General features: G+C 35.5%; 1 protein-coding gene across 1 annotated transcript; it reads right to left on the reverse strand.

Annotated features, from left to right (window-relative positions):
* Positions 1-483: 483 nt before the first annotated feature.
* On the reverse strand, positions 484-27,521 carry DCDC1 (doublecortin domain containing 1). The gene is given in 8 exon segments (XM_051620973.1): positions 484-674; positions 12,502-12,670; positions 13,128-13,267; positions 14,868-14,952; positions 14,955-15,136; positions 18,520-18,699; positions 27,279-27,397; positions 27,484-27,521. Coding segments are annotated over 8 exon segments (1,104 nt in total).
* Between the last annotated feature and the right edge of the window lie 126 nt (positions 27,522-27,647).

Raw genomic sequence — 27,647 nt, forward strand, 5'->3', positions numbered from 1 at the left:
TTTAACTACTGAACATTTATAATTAAGTATCTAACGTGAGCAAGGCTGACCATATTTTTAACGTATATAACACATATAACCCATGCCACAGATAATCTTAGAAATAATGTTCCTTCATAATAAATCCTCAGATAATGTGCTGCTAGATAGCAGACACAGAAGTAGAAGAAAAATGCACCATCAGAAGCAAGGTGGCTACTGCGCAAAGACAAATAGATTCAAAAGGGAGGGGTCAGAAAAGCAGGAGTACAGAAGTAAAATTTAATTTATCTAATCTGAACATACACATAATCTCCTTTTGTTAGATTCCAAGGCTTTGTAATTTAAGGGATTTTTAAGCTGGTATTCATGGTTTTGTTGAGGTTTTTTAAGAATAATCTATAATTATGCAAAAGCAATAAAACTGCAGTGACAATGAAGACACTTTGATGACGCTTTCATTAAAATATGCTAACAAAAAAAGGTTACCTTTTCAATTTGATTTTATGATGCAATAATCTCATAGTTATTCTGTCCTGTGCAGTCCTTAAACATAAAAATTCCTTCAGAGGTGCCCTCAGTCATTCTCTACATGCAGTCATAAATGACAGGCTGGGTATTCTTTTGCTTGACACCATTCTGAAGAACCAGGCCACTCACTGTCCAAGACACTTTCTTCATTAATGACAGATGGTCTAAAAGAAAAAATGGGAAAAAAATTAAGTCAATATTTGGCTTCAAAATTAAAAACAGACACATCATGCTCCCCCTTCCCTATTACATTAAAAATACACACTGGCCTGTCTCCACTCAGATGCTGGTATTTTCTGAAATACTACCACCAGCTTCCTACTAACCGTGACATAAGCTGTAGCAAGCTGTCTGCAGTGATAGCCTGCATAAATCATCATTCCTGAAGGGAACAGATGTTCAGGGTATGAAAGAGTAATACCACAATTTAGTCATAATTAAAATTCACCTTAGCATGCCTCTATCAGTGAGCAAAGAGGAACATTTCACTTCTCACCTACAAAAATGAAATTCCTCTCATTTCTTCTGCTTCAGGAAAATTAAGCCTGAATCCTTTGTACATTGTTTGAGTTCCATATCTGACACTGCATCATATAAATGACATTTTTATTTCACTTCTTTTTCCAGACACTAGAAAATGACCTCTAAATGGTGTACTGCCTCTGCACAAAACACACAATTAAATCTTCATAGGAGATTGCTGTCTATTGCATGCGGAAGTAAAATCAGTAGCTATCTAGCTACAGATGAAAATTGTGCCAATAAACCTACTCATTGTACTGGTAACAATTAATTGCAAAAACTTTAAAAATTATTTAGTCATTTAAGATCACTAAAATCAGTGGGAGTTGGAGAATTAACTCAGGAAAAATCTGATCCTTAACCTTGTAACTGCCATTAATATTAATGGAATGTGTCTATACACAATTTTTGAAAATGTAAGCCTCATACTGCTATTATTACAGTTGGATTATATTAGATGCATAACTTCTTTTGAAAAAATTGTTTCGATTCACAAATCATGAGTCCACTTTATTCTGAAATAGAAAATTTTGATTATGTTAGTAAATATGCCCCTAAATCTACTGAAGTGTAAATGGCTGAGCTTTTCATAGTGATTTAGAGTTCTAAGGCAAAAGATAATTGATCTTATCAATATTGACATAGGCAATCGATTTCAAAATAAAAACCCCTCTCATTAAACTATGGTTTAGTTTCCCAACTGAGCATGAAAGTTTTACCAAATCTAAATAGGACCCCTGAAAAGTTGTACAGGATCTCACAGAAGAGCTTCAAATAATCTCCTCTCTAAAAGGATATGCTCAAATATTAACCACTTATCCATCTAGAAAAGTTACTTTTAATGTCATTAACAACAACACTTTATGAACACACATTTCTTATGGACATTATTTTTATATTAATAACTCCCATTTGTGTGAAAATATTATTTTGCTTGACTGTATAAGACATGCTGTCCACTCAGTGTACAGGATGGGTTGAATATCACTTGGTCCCTCCATCAATACAGGTTCCAAGTCGTATGAAACTAGTAATGAGGAAGATGCACCTCAGAATTTATATTAACTGCATGTCCTGAATCACACCTTCATGTGACTTACCCATGAATCCCACTTCCGATCACAAGAAAACACTGATCTTGTAATAAAGAAATGGTTGGAAGAGCAGTTCAACTACTGGTTGAAAAACACTCCTACTAACACTGGAGAGCAGATCTTAAAATCTCAAGTAAGCAACACCAATAAGTAAAAATATGGACTGGCTGTCCATATTTGGACAATTTGGAAATGTTTGAAAATTGTGTGTTTTCAGAGATGTTGCAGAAAGTAGCGCAGCCTTGGAAGAAGGGGCTCTAACATGTATCAACAAATCTAGTTGCAGCCTGTGCCATGATTTAGTTTAGTATTCATTTATACGGTTACTGGACATATATTATGTGCCATTTTCCATTCCAGCAAGTATTACAAGTTGGCTGCTGTACAACAGCAAAAGGATGTTTTTCAATTTAGGTATGCTACACTAAGGAAGTGTAATTTGGCTAGCTCCTGAGCAGAGTGGTACTTGGAAAAGAAGTGGCAGCCAATTTAGATTATAATGAAAGATGACATAAGGTGAAACTAAGAGAACTCTTGGCATTGAATGATAAGAGCAAGTAGATGCCTAAAGGCAAATTTCAGATGATTATAGCTGCCTAAGCCAAAGAATGTGATAAAGAAAAATTTTGCCCACCCTTCATGTTTCCATTGACAGTACCCCTTAGGGCTGGCTGGAGGATTGCTCTGAAGGTCAAGCTTGTCTGTATTCTATAGTATAAGCCTGAAAGTAAGCTTCAAGCACAACAGGAATAAGCCCTCTAGGCATCTGCATGGCCAAAAATGCTAAGCATGACTACTTGTTCGCAACCTTGACTGAACAAGATGTCAGTGAGGTTGTTATGTGCATGGAGGGCTGGCACTACATGGTAGGGAATATACTTCTGCCACTTCAGAACAGCATAAACAAAAATTCAGATACTTGAGTGTCTTTGTGTTCCCTTACTTTCAACAGTAAATTACTCTTGCCACCTGAAATTATCTGACCATGATTCTACGTGTTTTGAGAATTACCAGGTTTGGGGGCTCACAAACCAGGAATCTCCAAAGCAAAATTCCCTCATTGAGGGATACTTCAGACATGCTAAGTGCAGAGACAAACACTGGTAACACTGGTGGAGTTTATCTCAAAGTAAAACATACATGAACATTGAAATAAAAAATCAACCTGAAGAATGGTGGTGAAGTCTCATTTATAGAAATGATCAAGTGTTCACATCTCCTGGGTAGAGAGAGGTGCAATTATATAGTCTTCTCAATCTGACAGACTCAGTTCTTTATTTTCTAATTCCCAGGGAAATGCTCATAATCTCCAGTATGCAGTCTGGACTGAGCCCGGCCTCCTGTTGCTGTTGGACTGTGCAGCAATAATACAGAAGTCCCAGGAGAAGTATGGTCTGACTTTAAAGACCATTGATAATTAAAAACATTTATTTGGAACTAGGGTAAAGACTTTATAATGCTAGTTTTAGGCAAAGTCCAAACAAGGTGTTTCAGCAGAGGCATCAGATGAGATTTCAGCTTCATCCATTTCTTTAGGATTTCTTAGTGCCTGTTGAAAATGCTGCTTCTATTGAACCTCCCTTATTCTTCACATTGGTGCTGTAACTGAAAATGTTACATGTAGCAGAAGCAATTTTATGGAAGACTGGAAGTTTCTAATCCGGCTAAAAACATTTTTAGGTCTTTACGTGACAGAAATTGAGCAAATATGGACAACGGAATATAGAAGATTGCCAAGGTTTGTAGGGAGAGAGGAAATAATAATAATAATAATAATAATAATAATAATAATAATAATAATAATAATAATAATAATAATAATAATAATAATAATAATAATAATAATACAAGTTCTTCTTGGATTGCCTCAAGACTTAGATCATCTACAAGGACCTACTACTATTACTACAACACAAAAAGTGAATTTTACTCATTTTCAGAGTTGGAAATAAACTACAGCATCATTATGTAAATGGAGAAGTTTAAGAGATCCTGGAGAGAAGGCAGCTGAGAAAAGGCCTAACCACAATCTTCAGCAAGAAGAAAGACAGAGATGTACACATCTTACATCTCAATACAATAAAGTGTTAATACAATAAATATGGAACTCCCTGATGTATATTTATGAACTAGGAAGAAAGGCCCAACTTCCCTAAAATTCAAACAATCTAGTAGCAACAATACATAATGTTGCATTTAATTATGTCCTCTGTTCAAATTACAGATGCCTTTGTATTTGGGAAACACTATGCCCAGGTCACATTCCTATGTTTTCTAAGTTTACAGTCACTCCCTTTTCTTTAAATACTTCAGAGTTTTTTGTTTCTGCATGTTCTGAAGTGTCATCATTTATTGCCACAGGCACAATGGCAATATTTAACTAATAATGACAGCCGTTGTCATTAGATTTTAAACTCACTAACACTAGTCTGACATATTATTTGAAGTATGTCTTAATTCTAAATTTGATTAAAATCACAAACATCCCGTCTTCTCTGCCAATCAACATATTTCATCCCGTCACCTTTAACTGCTCTATGAACTCTAGGAAAATGGGTCATGGTGTTAAGTGTCCATTGAAACTAAAGAAGGTCCCCAGATTGTGAAAAGATTTTTATATGCTTTTCACAAAACACAAATAAAAATTTAGGTTCATCAATTAATGATGAATAATTTTTAACTGTGTTTAGTGTGATAGGAATCTAAAATTTAGAATTTACCTTATAAGAATCATATTATATTTCCTTTTTCACAAATTATGTTACACTTTCCTTTGGGATATAATTGAAAATACATGATTAGCATTCAAAACTGTTAATTATAGTCTAACAAAACCAATACTAAAAATTGAGAAAAAATTCCTATTATTATACTTGAGCAGTCCAGAAGCAAGGCAGCTTGTTTCAAGAAATCAAACATTTTTATTTGGCATAGTTTTAAAGAAATTTTAAAGATTTGTTCATGCAATTTCATATGAATTCTTCCCTTATTTACACTCCAGTAAACCTGAAATTATTTGGGGAATTAAACAAGTGTAAATGCCAAACGAAATGAATAAGCCCTGAAGAGAGTGCAGCAACAATGAAGGATGATAAAAACATATAGACACAAGGTGAAAGGTAAAGACCGTTTTGCTTTTTGGTTATCAGCCCAAAATTCAACTGATAGGTTGATAGTTTACAGTGCAAACTATTTTCTTCCATTTGGCACAGAGAAGAGAGAGGATGTCTCTTAGTCACCAGTACTCTATTTATCTTCCCATTCCTCTCAAATTTTTATCTTAAACTTTAGCTCACTTGATCCAGAATGATCATGGTTGGAAGACTATCTGTCTTGTCCCAGTTTGGGATGAATTTCTCCATTCTGCACAGCTGGCAATCAATTTTGGTTTCGGGTTTTTTGTATCAGAGGCCAGAGATTTAATTCTTTCAAATAGATTCTTACTGCAATCTACAAGTTAGTGGCAATACAGATCTCAATATTTTTCATTTCTTGAATAATTTTTCATTTTAACACTCCTGCTTAGTCCAAATAAAGGAACTAAGGTAAACATTCCAAAGGCCAAGATCATTATCTGTTGTTATGTGAAAGGTACGGACAAAACTTTCTTAAAACTCCTGGTTCTTCGTACACATAAGGATGTCTTAGAATTTACCCTGGATTTGTCTTCCAGGATACTGTTGGGGAGGTGTTAGGACAAGTTCAACTACTGATTGAACAAAGCTGTACCTTCCACATTTCATTTATAATGTTTTGGCTGTATCGTATTCTTTTCATGTTATTTTATTCAAGATACAATTTTAAGCCACATTTGGAAAGTATTTCTCAGTCTAGAAAATAGCATTATTCTTTTTTCTTTTTCTTTTTTTTTTTTTAATTACAGAATTGCTGACTTCTTTACCATGATTATGTTCCTGCTGCGGTAGAGAGCAGATGCTGTAGATATCAGAAAGATACTGTTTCATATCTAGATATTTTATAGCCTGAAGGAAGCTGTATCTCTCCCTTTAAATTAAAGTGGATTCTAGGTAAGACATCAGAGTCTGCACCCCCTCAAAACACAGTACTAACACCAAACTAACCAATACAGTATCATCTTACTCTTTGCTGCCCTAAACAAAAGTCCAATATGAATCATAGTTTCAAGAGAAACTGTCATAAAAGGGTAATAAATAGGGCTTTATATAATATATATATATGTACATAATGTAGGAGATACTATCATCTCATAACATCAGTTCTCCTTAACAAAAAAGTGGAGGTTATACGTAAAGGGTATAGTCATGCCTGTTTAGCAACATATTATAACAGGTTTACCAGTTATCTTAACAATCCCATTTGCATACTTATGTTTAAGTAAATTTTTAATTACAGCTTTCTAATTGTAAAAAAAAGAAATCCCAAACTATTCTTGAACACATACTCCCTCTGGTCATTTTTCTACCTTGACCAATTTGCTTTACTTTGTTTTATTTATATATGTGTGTGTGTCTGTATATGTAAATGTATTCTCACTTCTGACAACTTCTAGGTAAGTTGCCAGCTTTCACTGGGCCCCTCACTACAAGAAGGACATATTGGTGCTGGAGCATGTCAAAAGAAGGGCAATGAAGGTGGTGAAGGGCCTAGAGAACAAGTCTTTACGAGGAGCAGCTGAGGGAACTGGGGTTGTTTAGTCTGGAGTAAAGGAGGCTGAGGGGAGACCTCCATTCTCTACAACTGCCTGAAACAAGGTTTGGTCTCTTCTCCCAAGTAACAAGTATTAGAACAAGAAGAAATGGCCTCAAGTTTAGATTGGATATTGGGGAAAAAAATATTCACTGAAAGGGACATCAAGCATTGGAACATGCTGTTCAGAGAAGTGGTTTAGCAATAATCCCTGAAGATATTTAAAAGATGTGTAGATGTGGTGCTTAGGGACATAGTTTAATGGTGGACTTGGCAGTGATAGGATAACAGTTCAAGCTGATGATCTTAAAGGTCTTTCCCAAGCAAAAGAAATCTGTTACTCTCTAAAGCCTATTGGCTACTCCCAGAAAACAAGCATCTGGTCAATTTGTAACATCATCCAGCTAAAGTACATCACAAAGATTTCTCATACTTCTTTAATGAACTACCAAAATTAATGGGCAGGAGACTGAAGCCTAAAACGAGGAATAAAGTCAAGACCTGACAACATACATTTGTTATGGTTATTGTGCCATCAATAAGAGTCTATATATGTTGTCTGGAAGAAGATATTTCTCAAAATCTGCTGTGGAGGCTCTTGAGGGAATATCGTATGTACCTCTGCTTCCAGTGCCAAAGGAAGTAGTAGAGTTTGCTAAGTGAGAATCTAACGGAGGAAAAGACACAGCAGATTAAAGGTGGGATCTTACCGCTAAAAAAACATTAAAGACTTCAGTGCCATTGAGTAGACCTCAATACTTTGAAGGGTTCCCAAATAGCTCCAAAATGGGTATATTTCAGATTTCAAAAAGGTAACGACAACAGGAAGGGGCTACAAGAATCTGTCTTAATAATCTGAATTTAAATTTTCCATAGTAAAATAATTAAATAAAAGAGTACTTTTCTGTCAGAAACATTTAAAACAAAATAGAATCCAGGTTTTACTGGCATCCCACTCATGTCATTCTAGCTTTCAGGATATGATCAAACTATTTTCTTAGTATTCAGTTCTATTTTTCATATGATGATACAAGAAGGAGCTTCCACGGCTTACAAAAAAATTCTGTTGTATATCTAGAGATCTTCAACCTATGTCATAAAATGGATAAGCCTATAATATATCATAAGATACAGATTTCTGCATGTTATGAATATTTGTTGTAGCATATTCCTTTTTCAGTTCAAAATTCCAGTAGTGCACTGAAATAACAATACATAATAATTACAGGAAAATTTGTAATAAAATGTACTAGCTTCAAATTCATAGAGGTGATGCATTTTTTCTGAAAACTAAAATGTGACAACTTTAGTTTTTAGGTGTTGATGAGAAAAAGCCCTGTATGTTTTAGAATGCTAGTTGGTATTGAAACATTTCTGAATCAGTCAATAGGTAGAATGGTAAGAATCCATCACTTCATTGACACTTTCTTCTCATAGAAAAGATCTCCTATTTTAAATGTATTCACACACATTCTCATCAATTGGAACCTGTCTTGGTAAATTATTTCACTTTGTAGATCATATGATATCTAAATGTTATTAAAAAAAAAAATCTGTCTTCATTTAAATACAGACCTGCAATGCAGCATTAAGAACACAAAAGATTAATTACTTTTTCTAATGGCCTCCTCATCACAGTGCATTAATAAAAGCCACAAAATCTTAATCATTATTTTTAGTTTTACATTTAGCAGACAATACTGCAAATATATACATCCTACAAATATCACTCTAAATGAAAGAGTACAGGCTTTTTGCCTAGTGAGTAAAGAAGTGAACATTTATGTACTAATTGTTTCCATATCTAGTGTTCTTTACTATAGTGATCCACAGAATGAGAGCTGGAGGTAGGTCATAAACCATGCTCTCTACCCAGGTAATAAAATGTATTAACCAGATGAAGTGCCCATGTGATCAGCAAAGCAGACCATGCTTCATGCAAAGAATTCTTATCAGTATAACTTCAAAAAATATTTGAACATGGAGTATCAACAACAGCTTTTTGACCTAAATGCCATCTGTAGAAAGTAATTCAGATTAAGATGAGCTAAAGTAGGTGTCTACATGTGAGCTAGACATCTTAGTTCCCATTATAGTTGTGGAGCTCTAGTACAGTCACATCTCTGCAGAAATGCTTCACTTCACTAGTCCAGCAAAAATCATTGATGGTATTCTCAGTGGTACAGTTAATTAAACCTGAGCATAATTGGTTTTGTATTGCAGTCCACAACTGATTGATCAGTCAGCACTCCTCTGTCTATAACCTAGTAACTCTGAAGAAAAATCATGGTAAATGGCAGAGAAGCTGAAAATTTGCTGAATGGAAGATGAAGTTTGGAAGAAGCCTTGTTTTTCCATAATAGCATGACTGATAAAATGCACAGATATTTTTATGAAGGAGTGATAGTGAATTGGTTACTTTATTGGACAAGCATGCTAATGTCACTGGAATTAAATTCAGTAGAAATAAATTAGTATCAATTTAAGAATTGGTAACTGATGACGAAAAAATGACCCAGTACACTGGAAACATCTGAAACCCAATTGCAAAGAGGTGTGGGGCTACAATAAAAGTTGACAGGAGAAATATGAGGCATTTAAAAGAATAAATAAGAATATCCAATATATTTTGAAATTCAGTAAGTGCTAAATATATGTGTCTGCAAACAAACACTGAAGTACACAGTCTCCCATCTATTTCCAATGAGTAATTGCTTAAATATGACCATTGACCATCCCCAAATTACATGGAAGAACAACATAATACAGAGCACAGTTCTGCAAAACACTAGTTCAATGATAGCTCCCCAAAAATACATTTTAAATTCTTGAAACTTTCATACTTTTTTGTTTGCTTAACTTCTGTTGGAATGGCACCTTATAATTGTTATGTCACATATATTTATTAAACTACTGAATTTAATTAAAAGAAGCACTAGCTTTCAGTTTTTATCCCAGATCATGCCATTTGTCAACTTATGTTTCAATTCTTATTCACTTAATCAAAATCTCAATTTAAATGTTAATATATCAGAAAAATAAGAAAGTTAATAAATCCAAATAAACAAAGACAACAACACCACTTGCAAATATTTATGTTTCTACATGAGTAGAAAGTATCTCTGATTTCCATGGGATCACTTGTACATATCTGCAGGGTTTTACAGTATATCACTGATCTTCCATTCCCATGCATTTGCTACTGACATCTGACCTTGTTATCTATGCATTAAGGACTCAAATGCAACAATCAGTATGTTCATACTGGCAAGTCACACTGTGTACTCTTTTCCCAGTCTTGGACTAGAGAAAGAAAATATAAAATACATACTGTCTATATGTTTATATATCTCTAAAACCTATCTGCAATATATTATAGCTTTTAAAAAAAAAAGTGTACAATGTCATTCATAACATGTATAAATAGAATATGGACTGTTGTACAGAAAATTTATGGATGTTTTTAACATCAGTTCTGATTTTTGAGCACATGAAATTCAAGACTATTAACTGTCATTTTCCTGTTGTATTAAATTTGTAAACAGGGTTGTAAAAAGGTCTGTTTTCTGGTATTGGTGGCTTTTCTACTTATAGCAGTGACTTTTTCCTGTTATATTTACCCTTTTAATGGACACACAATATGTTACTCTGTGCCCAAGCTCACCTACTCTTTCTTTTCTCAAAAGACAAGGCACATCTGCCACCTGCTCTAGTTTGTGTCCCAGCAACAACTGTCGAGCAGCAAAAAGATTGATTATCAGTCAAAAACCATTCAACAACACCAGATTTTGGTAGGTTAAGCTTGCTGATCCAGCAAGAGATGGTGTGAAATTTTCAGTAATGTGTGCCAACATTTTGGTGCTAAAAGAACAGCAGTGCATGTCACAATGAAACACAGCCAAAGATATGCAGACAAAGCACAGAAGTTTTTGTTTTGGACTTGGCTTCCAAGAGGAAAATTAGAGAAATAAAAAACTTGCTTAATGAATTTGAAAATCTATCGTAACACTCAAGTCATATGCATTGAAAGACTGTAAGAGTACCAGTGAAGACTTTGTAACAAATTACAGCACTACCCATATAAAAATACTGCAGTAATAGGATTGTGTGACTGACTCACAGAGTACAAACAGCAATTTTATCATACACTTTTCCAAGAATAAATACTAAGACCTGTGCCTTTTCCTCAATATACAGGCCATTCATTCCAGCCACTCCAGTGAATGGATCACCTGCATCATACTCAGAATTATTTTTATGTTATCAACAACAGCTTACAATATATAAAATTGATTATGAAAGACACAGGCTTTCTAACATAAGTTTCATTCATTAATACCTCCATGAATATATAAACAAACATTTAATTACTGGACTTAGATGATAAAGGCTCTACTGATTAATACTAGATCTTTGCATGTGTATAGAGAGCTAGACAGTAGTAATTTTCTTAGGCAAATAGCCAGTAATGAGTACTATATCAATAATTTCTTGAAATGTATTTGAATTAAGTAACATCAGTCTGTAAATTAATAAGTGAAAGATCATTTGAATATGTTGAAATTCAGAATTAAAGATTTAACACTAAAGTATGTCTCCTAATACTTCCCAAGATAAAAAATGGTATTTAATAACTATGTTGAAAAATAAAATCAAAAGCTTGTTTCTAAAGAACATACATTAGGAAAAAAATGCCCCAAAGTGCAAAGGAATACATATAAAGTATATATAACACATACATAAAATCTGCAATCTAGTTGAATGATTTGTCTTTTGTTTTTCTTCTTTGCTATCTCTAAGTTTATTAAAAACTACTACAATATCACACAAACTGGAATGTTTCACGTAATGTTAAACAATATATCTTATTGGTGTTTCTTATTGGAATTGTACACTGGAATTGCAGATTCTTACCTACACATACACTACCCTAATAATAATTTTGCTTGCTGTAATATATTAGGTTATATCAATCAAATGTTCTTTATCACAAATGCCAGCTATAGTTTAATAAAATATCCAATTGGTATCTTAAATTTGATAGTGAATCTTAACCTAGCATTATATAATGTTACCACAAATTTGCTGCAGAACTCTCACAAAGTACTTAATTATCTTAAAATATGAAACAGAGAAACACTGACAGACACATTTAAACTGTAAAGGATTCAGTAGTTTTTCCCCTTTATAAAAAACAAAACGTAATTCTCAGTTTGGTAAAGGAATGAGATGAGAAGAAGAAAAAATTTAATAACAGTCTTACGAAACAATCTAAAATTAATAAAGCATAGTAGAGTAATAAATTAAACTTCCAAAAATTTTTCAACAATTACATTAATGAATTCAATCTTACATTCCAGATTATTTTTACTAGTAGAATAAGCCTAATTAATTATGTCTGTTTGTTGTCACTGAAACTAAACAGTAAATTCAATAATCTCTTTACATTTTCACCATTTAACCTCCTGCAGACTCCCTAATGTCTATTCAGATCTATATTAAATTAAGTACCAATGCTAATGAAGGGCAATAAACGTGGCTGTCAGTAGATTTTTCTTTCATTAAGCACATTATCCTCTTACTGAGCTGTAAATGAGTAAACATTAGTTTTGTTAAACCATGCAAAAAAGACAGGATGAAAATCATTTTAAATTGTACCCCTCTAGCCATTTGCTGGGGGTTCTTAGTTTTGTTTGTGGTTTTTTACCTTTTTTTTGGTTTGTTTTGAATGGATATGAAAAGGTCTCTCCAGTCGAAATATAAACGCCGGCATCATGGGGTATGTCTTTAGGTTCTAGTGCTTCAGTGCTGTCTGCCAAGAACACTCATTGTGCAGCCATGTTCAGATTCAGCTTTTCAGAGCACTCCTCCAGCAGCTAAATGAATGCAAAAGGTAAGCAACACTGATTACAAATGCACTTATTTTGTCATCAATATTTAGTCAGAAAAGATAAGACTGAAAATAAAAAACCCTCTCTCAACTAATGTACTGATCATAGTACCTGCACTACAAGACATTCAGCATTTTACTGGTTATTACTAGAAATCATAGGATGAGAAACACATAACCTCTAAAAATACTAGTTTACAAGTATTATGTTCTTGCCTTTTAATGTCAAATAATATTGTACATTATGCTGTAACTTCTTTCACTCAGAGTTTATCATAATTTTTAACAAGTCACCCATTTTAGGAATCGTGTACAAAGGATGAAAAGTTTCATAGAGGCTTATTTTAAAGGAAAATATTATTTCTGCAAGGCTTTGAAGCAACAGCTACAAATAAACTTTGTGTGCAAGAAAACTATTAGAGGCTACTGGCTTAATTAAGGACACAAAACTTTAGCAAAGAACTTTCTGTGCCATTTTTGTAAGCTATGACTTTGATGACATTTGGCTGCTGTTTAATAACTTTTGATACTTCAAACGCCCTCTGGCCATGCCAGAAGTTTGAAACAGACAGCACAGTTAATTCTGTTGAAAAAAATCCAGTTTAAGATAGTAAAGAAACAGTCCAAGATATTTGTCTTTTCCTTTGTTTTTTTCTTCCTTCTTCCTTTTTTTTTTTAGAACTTTCATAATAATTGTGTGAAAAGACAATCTGAACCTATGGTCATTAAAATTATTCCGGTGTAAGAATTTAGTTCAAAGAACCTAGGTGACAGATACATAAAATGCAGTGAAATTCCACTGTTATAAACCAAATAGAGTTAATCTGAGTTTATTCAGAACTTCTAGAATACTTGGGAAGTAGTTGCTTTAATTTCAGTATGAAGTTCTCTTATGAAATATCTTAAGAATTTCACAAGAAAATAAATAACCTAATTTTAAAAGTATTTTTGACAATCTATCAGCACAGAATAATATAGGGAAAAAAAAGTTGATTCTGAGAAATCTTGTCATAAGAGAGTTCTTTCAGTGCATAGTATGTAGTTTATTGCTTCTAGTTTAAAAAGTAAGAACTGGTGACAGCCTTTTCTCAGGCAAAATTTCAATCAAATTGACAGCAATTATGCCTGTACAGTGACTGTAGAGTGGGGCTTATTGTTAGTTGTTTCTGTTTCCCAGATAGCAAAACATATTCAATGCAGCTGCCAGAATACAATTAAATAAACTAATACTCAATTTTTTTGAAAAATTCATAATACTATTTTAAAATGTTCATACCACAAACAAAAACTGAATAATACCATAGTAAAGGCTATTTTTTAAAGAAAATTGAAAAAGGGAAAGCAGATTTATAACAAAATGTCATACTTCAAGCAGGAACATTTGTGACATGCAGCCTCTGTCCTAGTCTGCAACAGGAGGTTCCCATGCAGATTTCGAAACTGGTTTGAGGCCTAAGATTTTCATTTCTCTCCCACAAAAAACCTCAGCAATTTTTCCATGTATATTAAAATCCATGTATCATCATACAAAATTAGCAATTACAGATACTTCAATTGGTTTGGATAAAGTACTTTCAGAAAACATTTACAAAAAAAGAGATGTAGAGCCATTTGTATCCTATTGAAGGTCACATCTGCACAAAAACAAGGGGATGCCATAGCTATAATCATATAGGTTTGTCTCAGTTTACAGCAATTTCCCTACTCAGGAGACACAACCGAAAGCTTTTGATGAGGAGATCTAAATTAAACACACTAAAATATACATTTGTTCACCAGGCCTTCACTTTAATCACCTTTATGGTACATTGCAAAATCCAATTGTTCTCTTGGATTTTCCAGACAGACAGAATCAATTAATTTTGGATTAATGATGGAGAATCACATTCTTCTTTACAGAGGGTCAACTTTATGGATTTTACCTATCCTATTGTTAAGTCTATTAAACATTTGTAAAGCAAATTGGGATGCCTGGTTGGTTCTCAATTTATTTGTCTTTCAGAAATGTTTGATGTAATCAATACGGTTTTAAAAAAGATATACTCTGAGAAACAGTTTGGTCAAGAAATCTTAATAAAAATTAGCAAGGTCTGTTTTAGAATTTCAAGTGAATCACAAGGTGACTGAACTGCAGCAGTCATGATTAAAAGCAATGGAGATGAGCTTTGATTACCTTAGCTGACCTGTGGGAACACTTTCAGCTCTGTTTCTCTTGGATGGTGATATAAGACAGAAATTGTCTCTACTACTTGATTTGTAGCTGTCTATATGTCTAATACTCCATCACAGCTCTGAACTGATTTTTTTTGATGTGTAGAACAATCCTGAAGTCTTGACCTTCTTGCTACCACTGCTGATTGCAGGCAAATGTTATGGGCAAATAGAAGCTGTCTAGAGCTTTGCTTCCCTGCAATACATTTAACAGCTAGTTTTGCATAGGGAGAGATCTTTTCTGAAACAGAAATATGATAGATATATTTTTTAAATTATCTTTTTGCTCTGGTCTTTCCACTAATTTAAATTAGCACTGATTGACTGTATGGAATTCAGAAAAACCTGCGACAACTTAAAGTTGGAAAAACCTTTTTAAACTGTGTTAATAGTTTCATCCTGGTTCTTATTTCTGCAAAATATAAATTAATTTCAGAATTCAGCTCAATCTTTGCACAAGCTAGGATCAGAATGGGAATTGTATAAAGTGGTGCAAGACTGGATTATGGTGAAGTACAGCAGCTATTTCAGCTATATCATACTGCACTAGCACTGAGTCTGTGCTGGCCTTCTTTCAAAAAAAAATTAGTATTAAATTATCTCATAAAGCTAAAAAAAAATTGTTTATTTTCATAAAAGCTTTTAAAATAATGAGAGTTAAAGCCTCCAGCTTTCAATGTGAGGCTACCATTAATGGCACAAAATCACTTTATACCCAATGCTGAAAGTCTAGATGGAATTTTCACTCATATGGAGATCACACAATCTAATTTTATCCAGTCTTTGGAAGATCCAAAGCAGCACCAGTGTAACTGTGCCAACAGCAGTTACCAAGATCAAGAAGAAGCAAGAAGGAAATCAGATGAGATAAAGCTTCCATTCATATTTCACTAGCAATTCTGAAGTGTCAGAATATTCCCATCAGAATTTACAAAAACAATGTCACAACAAATGTTAAAACAAAATTGTCCACATGGATTGCAGTATGTTTACCTAGAAATTCCTTAAACTATCACAGCAATATTACATTTTGTAGTTCAACCAAAGAAAACTCTTAATTAGTATCATAAGTCTGAAAATACTCTGCTGTGTTTTCAATTCTGATTAGTGTTAGCAAGACAACATTATTTTTTTGTAAATGCTCTTTTTCTTAAAAGAGTTTTGTTACCCACTTCAAGAGAAAATAACTACAAAACCAGAAACAATTTTCTTTTCACCAAAGCACTGAAGCCTTTTTTATAATTACCACAAAGGATCATTTCTTTCAGTTAGTTTTTTATCCTGAAATTATTTAGCTACATCACATCAAAATTTCATTTTATTGTTCTACTGCAGTTTTCTAATTATTCATTACTGTCTAAATAAAGCACATTTCTCCGTATTTCTTCTTTAACAAGAAAACACAAGTATACTAAAGAAAATAAACACTCCAATTTCCTAAGACATAAATCTGCACGTGGCTCATATTCTTTTCCATAACTGAAGAACACAGTTACTTTAACAGACATTGGCTCAGTAACAGCTATACAGGTCAAAGTTATCATGCAGTTTTGGATGTGAATTCAACAGCAGGATAATGACAGTTGCCAAGGATTTGTACTTGCTGTCGCTTACTACTAGTGTTGCCTGTCAAATTGTCTCTTTTTCTTATACAGAAGCCATGGAATTTTTTATGGATAGCAATTACTTACTATATACAATGAAGAACATCAGATGTAACAACCACCCTTTAGCCCTGCATTATTTGGTCGTCTCTTTGTTATATCTACTCATCCATTTTCACCTAAATTATTTATTTATACTGCATATTTGACTAGCATATATTCTTTGCTTTATGCTTTTCAGTAGTTGTTCAAAAGATATAGTGATTTACTTTAATATTCTCCTACTTACATTTACATATTTAAATTTATGTTATTATCTTCATTTTTGTACTTAAAATAATGGCAATATCAGATCTTAACCACAATGAAAGGGTTAAAAGAACCTTATATTTATTCATTATTTGTTTGCATTGTTGAATGACTTTCTCCAAACATCATGTATGTTTCACATTTGTTTGCACCTACATTATTGTTGCACTACATGCATGCATGCTCCAACCAGCCATATTAATATATCTTTGTATTGATAGATGAGAACATTACATTTCCTACATTATGGTCCTGAAACATGTTATGGTACAGGCCTGCCTTAACATCACCATAAGACTTAAGTAAAATCTAAATTTGATTTTATTATATGGGAAACCCACAGTATGCATCATTTACATGACAAAAAACATAGCCTACTAGTTTAGTAAATGTAATATGTTTGGGAACCTGCCTTCATAATAACTCACCCAACAACAAAGGGCAGCTTTACACACATAATCTGTATCACTTTGGGAAGGATCTTCTTCAACAAATAACACTGCAAACCTCACAACAGCTAAGTAAATGAAACTGCTCTCAACTCATACAGCAGTAGGAAAGCCAAATCTTCTCCTTTTCTCCTAATATTCTTTCCAATTACAGGCTATGACAAAACTACAATCTATTATAAATGAGCACACCCTGAGTAATAACCTAGTAAGTACAGGCTGTGTGTGAAACTCACGTTCCACTAAAATTGTTGGGAATACTGCCAAGGGCTTGAATGAAAATCTTATCCTGGATCTCTGAGTTGATGAATAGAAAGAAACTGCTTCTCCTTTCTCTGTCACTTCCCCACTGAAACTCTGGCATCCCACAGGCCTCTGGCCATGAAAGGTTTTTCTCCAGTATACTGAAGAGAATAAAAAAACCTCTACTGCTTAGTTAGGCAACTGGTGCCTGTCACAGAAGAAATTGTTTAAACAATCAGTTTTGGATATCACAATAATCAGACAGCATATACTGTCTCTTCTTACTTAGCCAAGAAACTAGACAGCACCAAACACATCTCTTCTGTCTCATCCCAAATGCCAGATAAATGGATTTTCTTTCAGTGCCTGGAACAGACAAAATCTACTCCATGCCTGTGGGCTTAAGCTGCCACACTATGGAAAAGAAATTGAGGCAAGAAATGAGAACATTGATTTCCTGAACCATAATAAGTGCTCATAAAGAAATACATAATTGAGTCATCATGGCGTAGTTTTACAAGCTGAGTAGAAAACAAGGCAAATAAAGAACTGTAAAAGTTTGAAACTTGGGTGTCACTTACACTTGCACAGTTAGAGTGGCTACCATCTGCTCCCATGCTTCTCTGTGAAGCAGAGAAAAAAGGGTAGCAGCACCTTGGGATCTTAAATGGCTGTAAGGGCCCCCTCCTGGGGGTTGGGCTGCTGGGCTCAGGGCCAGCTCAGCGATGGCGCAGCTGAGGGCAGCCCCTCCTTCCCTCTGGTGACCACGGGGAGCTGCCAGACAGCTCTGCAGGACAGCCTGAGCCGAGGCTGGCCACCCTCTGTGGGAACAGCCTTCAAGCCGCAGCTCCAGCGCTCGGCCTTGCCTGAGGTGCAACCTGGCCCAGGCAGCAGCCTAGGCCACGGACTGCGCTGAGCTGCCACCGGGCCTTGACCCGCAGGCTGACATCCCGGCTTGGCCTGGAGGCCCCCGGCTCTGTCTGATCCTGCCACCAAACCTAGTCCTGTCCTTGACTTACCGGCTTGCGTTTCTGGCTCGACCTTGTCACCCCGGGCTCTGGCTGCCCCTGGCTCCCCGGCTGGGCTCTGCCTGGCAAAGCCGCCATCTGCGGCCTGGCTGTCTGGCCCAGCCCGCAGCCTCTCCGCCCAGAGGGAGCGGCAGACCCTGGCGCTGCTCTGGCCACAGAGGGACCTCTTCACTTCAATAAGTGCGCGCGGTATCTCGTAATTTTGATTTATTCTTATACACGTTTTGGTACAAAAATATCTTCAGCCCTCCTGACTGAAATCAGTTATTAATACCACGACTTGGGGGTCCGGTTTGCCATCAGACTGAAGAGGCAGAGCTGATATCTACAATTATTTTACGGATTCCAGGACCACTAAGTCAACTACAGATGGATCCAGGATTGAGGTTTCCTAAACACTGGAAAAAAAAAAAAAAAAAAAAAAAAAAAAAAAAAAAAAAAAAAAAAAAAAAAGACAAAATTTGAAAATCACCGTATCTGTAGGAGTTTGAGATATTTTTCCCCTTGCTTGAGAATATGCTATACAAAGTATAAAAACATTTAAAATTATTTCTTCTCTTCAACTTTAGTGTGAGACTGATACTAACAAAATCATACTCAATTATATTTTTACAACTTATCACACAGCAGCAACTTAAGAATCTTTGACAAATGACATAAGTGAAAAATTGCCATGGCTTTACTCACACATTTTTTGCTCATGTGCATCCATGGGGCATGAAGGTATTTGCAAAGTTAAGAGTCCATCATATTTTTCCTATTAAGCACATGCGATATCGTATTTTTCCTGAGCACTTCTGAGACTTCTGTTGTTTGCCATTTCCTGTTTAGAAGTACAAAAGATGGTGGCTAAAATGAGAGCATAAGCTTTTTGTTAAGCTTACGACTGATGATTAAATAGAGATCAGAAAATTGCCCCAATCTTTTATCATAATTTTCTCTACAGATAGTGAGAACATGGTGAGTTTTAGACGGTGTTTCGTTTGGATGCATTACTTTGCATGTTGCTCCTTTCTAGAACAGCAAGATTTGAAATCAAAAGGGAAATTTTGGAGACTTAACATAGAGAGAAAATACATGATCTGTGGACTTAGATCAATCTGATTATCTGTATATATAATAGAATCAGAAAGATCTGGAATAAAGTAGTACAGATTTTCAAGAGAACCAGCCCTTCTCTTCACTTCTCCCTGCTGCCCCCGTCTCCTCTGCCCCTGTTAGAGGGGAACAACTGCTGTGTTTCAGAAAGTGTTTCTACAAAGTCTGAGACTGAGAACTTACGAGTTTTGTTACTTCTTTTAGCAAGAAGGGTTCTTTAAAAAAAAATTTGGGGAAAACAAGTACGTGATAGACCTTCAGATAACATTGCCTTAATTTGAGTCAGAATTTACAGAAATCTAAAATAGATCCCTGGCTTTTGGACATACATACAGTCTAGTATTTTACCTATCATTGATTGAGACAGACTGGTCACCAGTTGAGAAATTTAAATTCTGCTTCCTTGTGCATGAGACCTGCCACGCAACATGCAAGTTATCTGGGAGAGGGAATAATTCATTTCCAGTGTTGCTGCAAAAGCTATGCTGACAAAAACTTACAAAGTAAGGTCTTAAAGTGAGACCTTGCTTTAATGTTTTATGAAGATCAACATTTGAATATATGTTTTAATGAAAAGAAACAACGTACAATTTACACAGTCAGCTGTACTATTTTTCAGAGGCAAGAATATCTGGACTGATTGCTCTAACAGCTTAGCAACCACAGTTGCCAGCAAAACTAACAGTAGCAGTAAAGGCTAAAGCAAATCTGAAGCAGGCCTTTATAGTTTAAGAGCCAATTCCTGCAAATACCTACACAGTTGTTAAATATAAATCACATCAGTGTGTCCATTACTTCAGTGCAAATAAAAGTATATATGCCCTGAAGCCCTGTTGTGCATTTCATAAATGACTGTTTGCATTTGAACTATATATGATTATTTTCACAGTCCAGAAAATGCACACATGCCACTACGTGGTATATAAATCACTATGACAAATATTAACATTCCATTAATTGAAAACAGCTACAAAACCTTTTAATGGTACAAACTGATCCATTTGACTAGTTATGCAAAATATGTTGCTGTTTCATTGCCTTCCCAGATCTCTTCAATTACTCTTTCTTCTAGCTCTATTACAAGGTCTTGCCAGTTACAAAACTCAGTAAGAACTACAAATTTAATTCAGTAATATTTCCATTTATCTGGATTTTTCTTCTGTGACTAAGTACTATTCCTCTTTTATACATCTAAACCTTCAAACATTGGTATATGATTTACCTCAAAACAGCTTTACTTTTATAACTTATTTGATTACTTTTATAAATGTTGCTCAGTCTAGTTCAGCATGCGATGTAATGATACTGTAATATGATCTAATGACTAGATGACATGAAAATGGGCAGACTTGCTCCCCTCTTCCATCTCTTCCCTTTGTCCTGGACAAGTTCTTCAGTTACCTTCTCTGTGCTGGCACTGACACATGACAGATCTGTTCAGTAGAGCTAAATCAGCAATTTTTTAAAGTTATTTTTGGCAGCGTTAGATTTTTGCTCATGTATCTCCATGAAATTTTTCACTGTGTGGCCACATGAATCACATGGCTGATGCAAGAGCAGCAAGAGTACATAACTGAAGTGAGTGAAAAAGGAAGGGCAGAAGAATTTTACCACTTTCAGCGGCAAGTAGTCATTAGACCATCATGGCTGTATCTTTGAACTACACCTTTCAGTTCAAACTGAGGAGACAACAGGAGTTTTGCATAAGCTAAGACTGAAAAATATATGCAATAAAGGAATATATTATGGAATGGTATCTGAGGTACAGCAACTATATTCCTGACTACTTGTCACCATACTTGGAAAATACTTTAGCTTTTAAAAGAATCCACATCATGGAAAAATGTTCATCAAAAGTATGATGAATTATAAACTGTATCACTAAATAAAAAAAGCAAAAAGCCAATTGCCCAGCACTCCTCTTCAACAAACATGTGGAAACATATCCAAGTATCTTGGAGAAAGCCAATAAAAATAAAGTTAATGATCAAAACTAAATATTTCATTTTATAATTGCATTTCTCAAGAAGTTGAGTGTAACATAAACTGTGAAATACCATCATTCTGTCATGTTTGGAAGCTTCATAGACACCACAGTTGTTGCTCTGTTGCCTTTGTGAATATTGCAGTTTTCATTAGCAAGTAACTAATGTGACACTAAACATGGCTGTTTCTGATAAGGGTTTTCAAAATCTGAATATTTGGGTTATCAGAATAAAGATAAAGCTCCAACAACAGAAGAAGCCTTATTCAGTCTTTTCAGGAATCTGAAAAAAAAGAAATATGACATAACATGTGGCTTTATACACATGGTTAGCAGCATGTGACTGCAGAATGTGAACAAATGTACAAGAGGGACAGGAAGAAAAGAGGTCCTTTTGTTTGAAAAATCCACATGCAATTCAGGCATAACTGCAATTTATGAGCTAATGGGTATGAGAACTGTTCTGTGTTCTATGACAGACAAGAAAAAAAGGAAAGACATAAAATGGTACTCTTTCCTTTTGGAGTTGCAGAAAGGTATTGAGAATGACGTGTATCGCAGAGCAGTATTTCTTTCTTGGAATCTCACAGAGCAATACAATTCTTTATTAATTAATTCTACTGAGCATATATGACAAAACCAAGATTGAAATGACAACATATGGAAGTACTTACTATACACGGTACTGGCATACAACTGAGAGGAAAGTTAGTTTTTATGTATGTATGATGTAAACTTGAACAAAATTGGACCTTGACTTCAAACAGCACAAATAGGATTAATTGAAATGACCATGAGGCTTCAGCAGTAAGGACATGGTGGTATGAGCCCAGTCATGCTACCTTTTTCATTTGCAGGCAATCAGTAGGGGAAGGAGGCCTTTTATAGACCATTATCATGAAAATGGGGATTAGAATATACTGTCAAAGTGTAATCCAGTACTGTTAATTCGTTGACAAACAACACCCTGCATTTCAAACAATAGCATGTATTGACCCATATATAGACGAAAAATTCACATCTTGAAGGATTTAACAACTGAAGGATTTATCTCCATTAGTGCTGTTTCTTGTTACCCTTTCATTCCTCAATGCAAATAAGCTATACATTCCAATGCATGTATACCAAGTAGGTGAAAATAATATGAGAAGAGCTGGTTCTTGATTCAGCCAAATGCACAGCTTTTAATATTGTTTTAATACTCAAACATTAAATATTTATGGAAAAAAAAAGTTGGACAGGCATAGATATAACTCCAGTGTAAATGTGGCAGGCTACAAAGGAAAGAGAATTTATCAGAAGGCAGAAGAGCAAAAGCCTTGTGGAGCAGTGTTGGCAAAGCGAGGAAAGGTATGAGCATCTTTGTCTTTCCCTCAGTTACAATCTATGCCTGGTTTAGACTGATTGACACGGCACTTTAAAGACAAAAACTAAGTCATGAAATCTTTCAAATTATCATATTTGACTGTATTTTCATCCATTGATTTTACTCCACCTGCAGCACACTAGACAAGGTAATAATTTATGATAATTATATGAAAATATACAGTTAATATTCATCACCTCTCATTTCTCATCACTTTAGATGATCAGTAATGCAGAGTAAAAATGCTGTCAGATTTCTAATTGCTTTGTAATGGGCCTGAAATAGGGAAATCATTAAAGGCAAACAATCTGTCACTTGTCTGTTACCTTAACTATCTATCACTTAAAAAAACCCTCATTAAATACATTGCTAATGAACGACAAAAGACTGTACTCAGTGTGCCCAGATGTACCTTTTTAAACAATATTGTAAATTGCTTAAATAATTCCCAAGACATTTTCAATCATTTTTGTGGGAATTTAATGGAAAACATATATTTTCAGTGCATGTTACATCTCATTTGTTCACATCATTATGACATTTAGTCTATCATATCCACATCTCCTGGGAGACAAAACTTTGTTATTCTTTTTACTGTTGACAAATCTGACCCAATTAAAACAAACTCTGGAAGAACTTAACATACAGATCTCTGACATATTTCTCTTTAAAAATTAAAAAATAATAATAATAAAAAAAATTTAATCAGTTTTACATAATCCTAACTCTTCCAAGGATTTTTAATACCTAGATTAAAAAAGCCCAACATTGTTCAAGGTTGAACATATTATTTTACCTCTCACAGACAAACCAATTGTTCCTAAGAAACAGAATTCAGAATTTTCATGTATAGCTTTGTTTTCAGTCATCTGTCTACTATAGCTCTAAGAGAAAACCTAATTTGAAAAAATTGTTCTCACTGTGCTGAATTAAACAGTCAAAATGAAAACAATACACCAGGAGGAGTGTCAGTGAGATCCCATGGTGAAATATTGTATTATTAATTGCCACATTAGTTAATTAATTACTCTTATTAATTGCCACATTAAAAAGTTGGAAAAATTAAGAACAACTACAAAAAATATTTAAGACAAAATATCTATTTATGCATGACTTAATCATGCTGGGACTCTTGAATTTATCCCAACCAAATATTCAGGGCTTTTTAAATTCAATATGTATCAGATGCTAAAACACCACAGTTTAAGGCAAAAGGTGAAAGAAGAACTGATGGCTGCAAATAGAAGCTAGGCAAATTCAAGTTTAGAATCAGGATAAATTTTAACAAGGGGACAATGAGCTGTTGAACCAGTCTCCTAAAAAGTGAAGAATTTTCCATCTTTTAATATATCAGACAAAACATACTGGATTCAGGACAGCCCTGTGATACATACAAATTCAGACTAGGTCATCTAGTGCTTTCATCAGGTTTTATACCCATGAATCCTGTTTCTTCTCAGTTACAAGAAAAAGAAGCAAAGAAGACTTAAGCTTTCAGAAAGCCATTAATTAAGCAAACAAGTGAGCTAAAAGAGGAACTCAGATTTAGTGCTTTGTCTCAAGAACAGCACTACAGTGTAAGCTGAAGTTTAACAAATTTAAGTGCTGTCCAGATAGGGACATATTCATCCAGATAGGAATTATTCTAAATAATTTTGCCTTTCCAACTAAAAAAAAAAAGCAGTTGTTGCAAAAATTGTAATTTGTCAAATATTCTGAATATTCTAGATGCTAAGTAATCTTAGAAAGACTTGCCCTCTGATTTTTATATAAATTTTGCATCACTCTTTTGGACATATATATAGTCTTGTAAAACCAATGCAAACAAAAGCCCAAAGAAGCTTTACTGCTCTGAACAACACTTTGTAAAATACAAGTTGTCTTCAGAAGTAAAAATGTAGTTAAAAGTGAAAAGGTCTGGATGTTTCAGCTGTTTCTTAAAATAAAAAAAGAACAAGGGGCTGGTCCATAATTTTTACTCATTTTTATTGTATTAATGTGACACAGTAGTTATTTTTGTATACTTCTATGGTAACACAGCACAATACTATGTGACAGTTTTAAATAAAGCATCTAATAAAATGTTATATTGTGGGGTTGTTGTTGCTTTTTTTTCCACAAAAAAAATATTTACAAAACCCAGCCTTTATAAAAATTATCTTACATTAAACAAGAAAACTTTTTAATGTATTCAGGTGCCCAACTCCAGGAAAATTAATAGCACGTATACATGCTTAAATAATGATTTGTTTAAGATAGTTAAGCAAGTAATAAAGCCTGGCTTCTTATCAATTTGGGTCCTACACCTCCCATTCTGGGACAACAGCCCCAGGTCCTCTCCATGACTTCATTGCCTGTCTCCACACATCCTTGACTTTCATGGTAAGTTCCCCACACTTGCTATGTCACTTACCACTGTGGTGGTGAATATCAGAGGGGGAAAACCCAGCATGTTCTATGGCTAGTTTGAACTATATTCTGATTTACCAGCCAGTAGCTACCAAATGTAATAGTGTTTTGAGTTCAGTCTGTTTTGCACTGCTCTCCCTCCCCTACATACCCATTTGATTTCACCAAGTCTTGAACTAACTTCATTTTGATACCTCTAGTGATGAAAAGTGTCAGATTGGCTTGAGACTGATCGACAGCTTCAGAAGTCATTACAACCAGACAGAGTATGATGAGCTAAAACTAACCCAAATACAGCATTGTGATTTCTGAAACTGGAAAGGTTAGAATTGAAAGAGAATCTGAGGCACAAAGACTGTAATACTAGACAAACCCTTCAGTGATTTCATGTATGCATTTTGCAGTCCATAAGCACCAAACAGTTACAGTAAACAGCTTGTTTTCTTTACTTTGGCAGTCCTGGTGAACAGACACAGAAAAGAGTGAGTGTTTCAGCTCCACTTACTTCAGAAATAATTCCTTAACATCTATATTTTATTTTATATTCAATAACTAATTACAGATAATTATCCTATTGGATACAAATGCTCATAGTCTCTCAAAGAACTCTGAAGTTAAACTACATTACAAGCTGTCTTCAGGTAGCAATCCTATCACGAGTTAAAATGGAAAAACTCTATATGCAGCATTTAAGAAAGGCTAAAAATGGATATTATAAATGTATGTGGTGAGTAAGAACATATTAACTATTTGTGGTAAAAGCACAGGTGTAGTAACCAAACTCCAAGACATCACCACATATTTTACAATTTTCCTTTTAATTTTCCCCACTTTAAAACACAAGCACTTGTTCACACAGCAGCCCAAAGCAATGGCTGAGGGGAATATACTTACTGTGGGCCATTCCAAGTTCTACGTGGGCTGACTGCAAGCCAAAATGAAACTGGTAATTCCTGCAATCAAACTGAAACCTTTGCCTGACAGGTAAGTTCTACTTTCAAATGGGATTGTGTAAATTAGCTCACATCTGATAAATCTCATCTGTAAGTCAGTGATCGCAGTGAAAAATATAATTACCCAGAGTGGTGCTGCAGAAGTTAATGCTGCTTTGACAGAAGGAGCAGGACTGCTCCATGGCTCATACATCTATGCCCAAGTGTCCCTTTTTGTAACGATGGACACTCATGTTACAAATTTGACCTTACCTACAAAACTGCAGAAAAGGGCAAAATACTAACCTACTGACTATTTTGTAGAGACATTGATGACCAGGATAAACTAATACCAGACTGACACAAAGGTTTTGAGTTTTCTACATTAGCTTTTTTTTGTTGTTTTCTTCACCTACCCAGAAAGTCTCTACTGTCCATGTTGAAATTTAAATAAATTCTCTGTGTCTATGTTCAGCCCTGATTGCCCCATACCCTTTCTGTACTGGGAACAGCATGCCAGGAACAACACTCCCAGGTCTTCCCGCAAGTGTCTGTGCAGTCTGGCTGCGGCTCTACCTAACAGTTCAAAGGGTTGGAAAATTACAAAAAGTTGCTTTGTTTCTAGCACGTTGCTACACGTGTAAGGGCAGAGTGTGAACTGACCTTGTGTGGACTGGTATTTCGGGATTTTTGCTAACTAGGAACGACTGAGATTACGAAAACTGAAGTCTACAGCTTGTAAGGGAGGCGATAGGAAGGCGGGACAGTGCCCGTTCTGCCCACGGTTTTCTCCCCAGACACACGGGGCCCGGAGCAGCGGGAAACCCCGCGGCGGGTGCCGACCACGAGCCGATCCCCGGCGGGCCCGCGATGCCCCCGTGTCCCAGCTAATCTTTGCCTCCGGGGCGACTGCTGCGAGGGATGAGAAAACAGACTCAGTGCGCCCCGGGTCCTCCCGCACCTGGAGGTGGAGTCTCTGAGGAGAGAGAGGGTGTCAGGAGGCCCGGACCGCCGCGCAGCGAGCGGGGGAAGCGGGGCGAGGCGGGCTCCGATGTCTCCTGGCAGCTGGAGACGGAATTCCTGAAGGGAAAGTGGGGGTGAAAATACGTTTCAACTCCCCGCAGACCGGGTCCGAGCGCTTGAGGGCGGCCGGGGCCGCCCCTTACTGAGCCCGGCGCGGCCCCGCAGCGCCGCCGGTCGCCATGGAGACGGCGCCGGGCCTCTTCCGCAGCTCCTCTTCCTGCCGGTGCCAGCGCTACTGCTGCCCGGGCGGAAACAGGCCGGACGGCGCCGCCAGCCACACGCGCGGCCGCCCTCCGCCAGGCTCATG

The sequence above is a fragment of the Apus apus genome, chromosome 5 (genome assembly GCF_020740795.1).
Source record: "Apus apus isolate bApuApu2 chromosome 5, bApuApu2.pri.cur, whole genome shotgun sequence".
NCBI classification, from domain to species: domain Eukaryota; kingdom Metazoa; phylum Chordata; class Aves; order Apodiformes; family Apodidae; genus Apus; species Apus apus.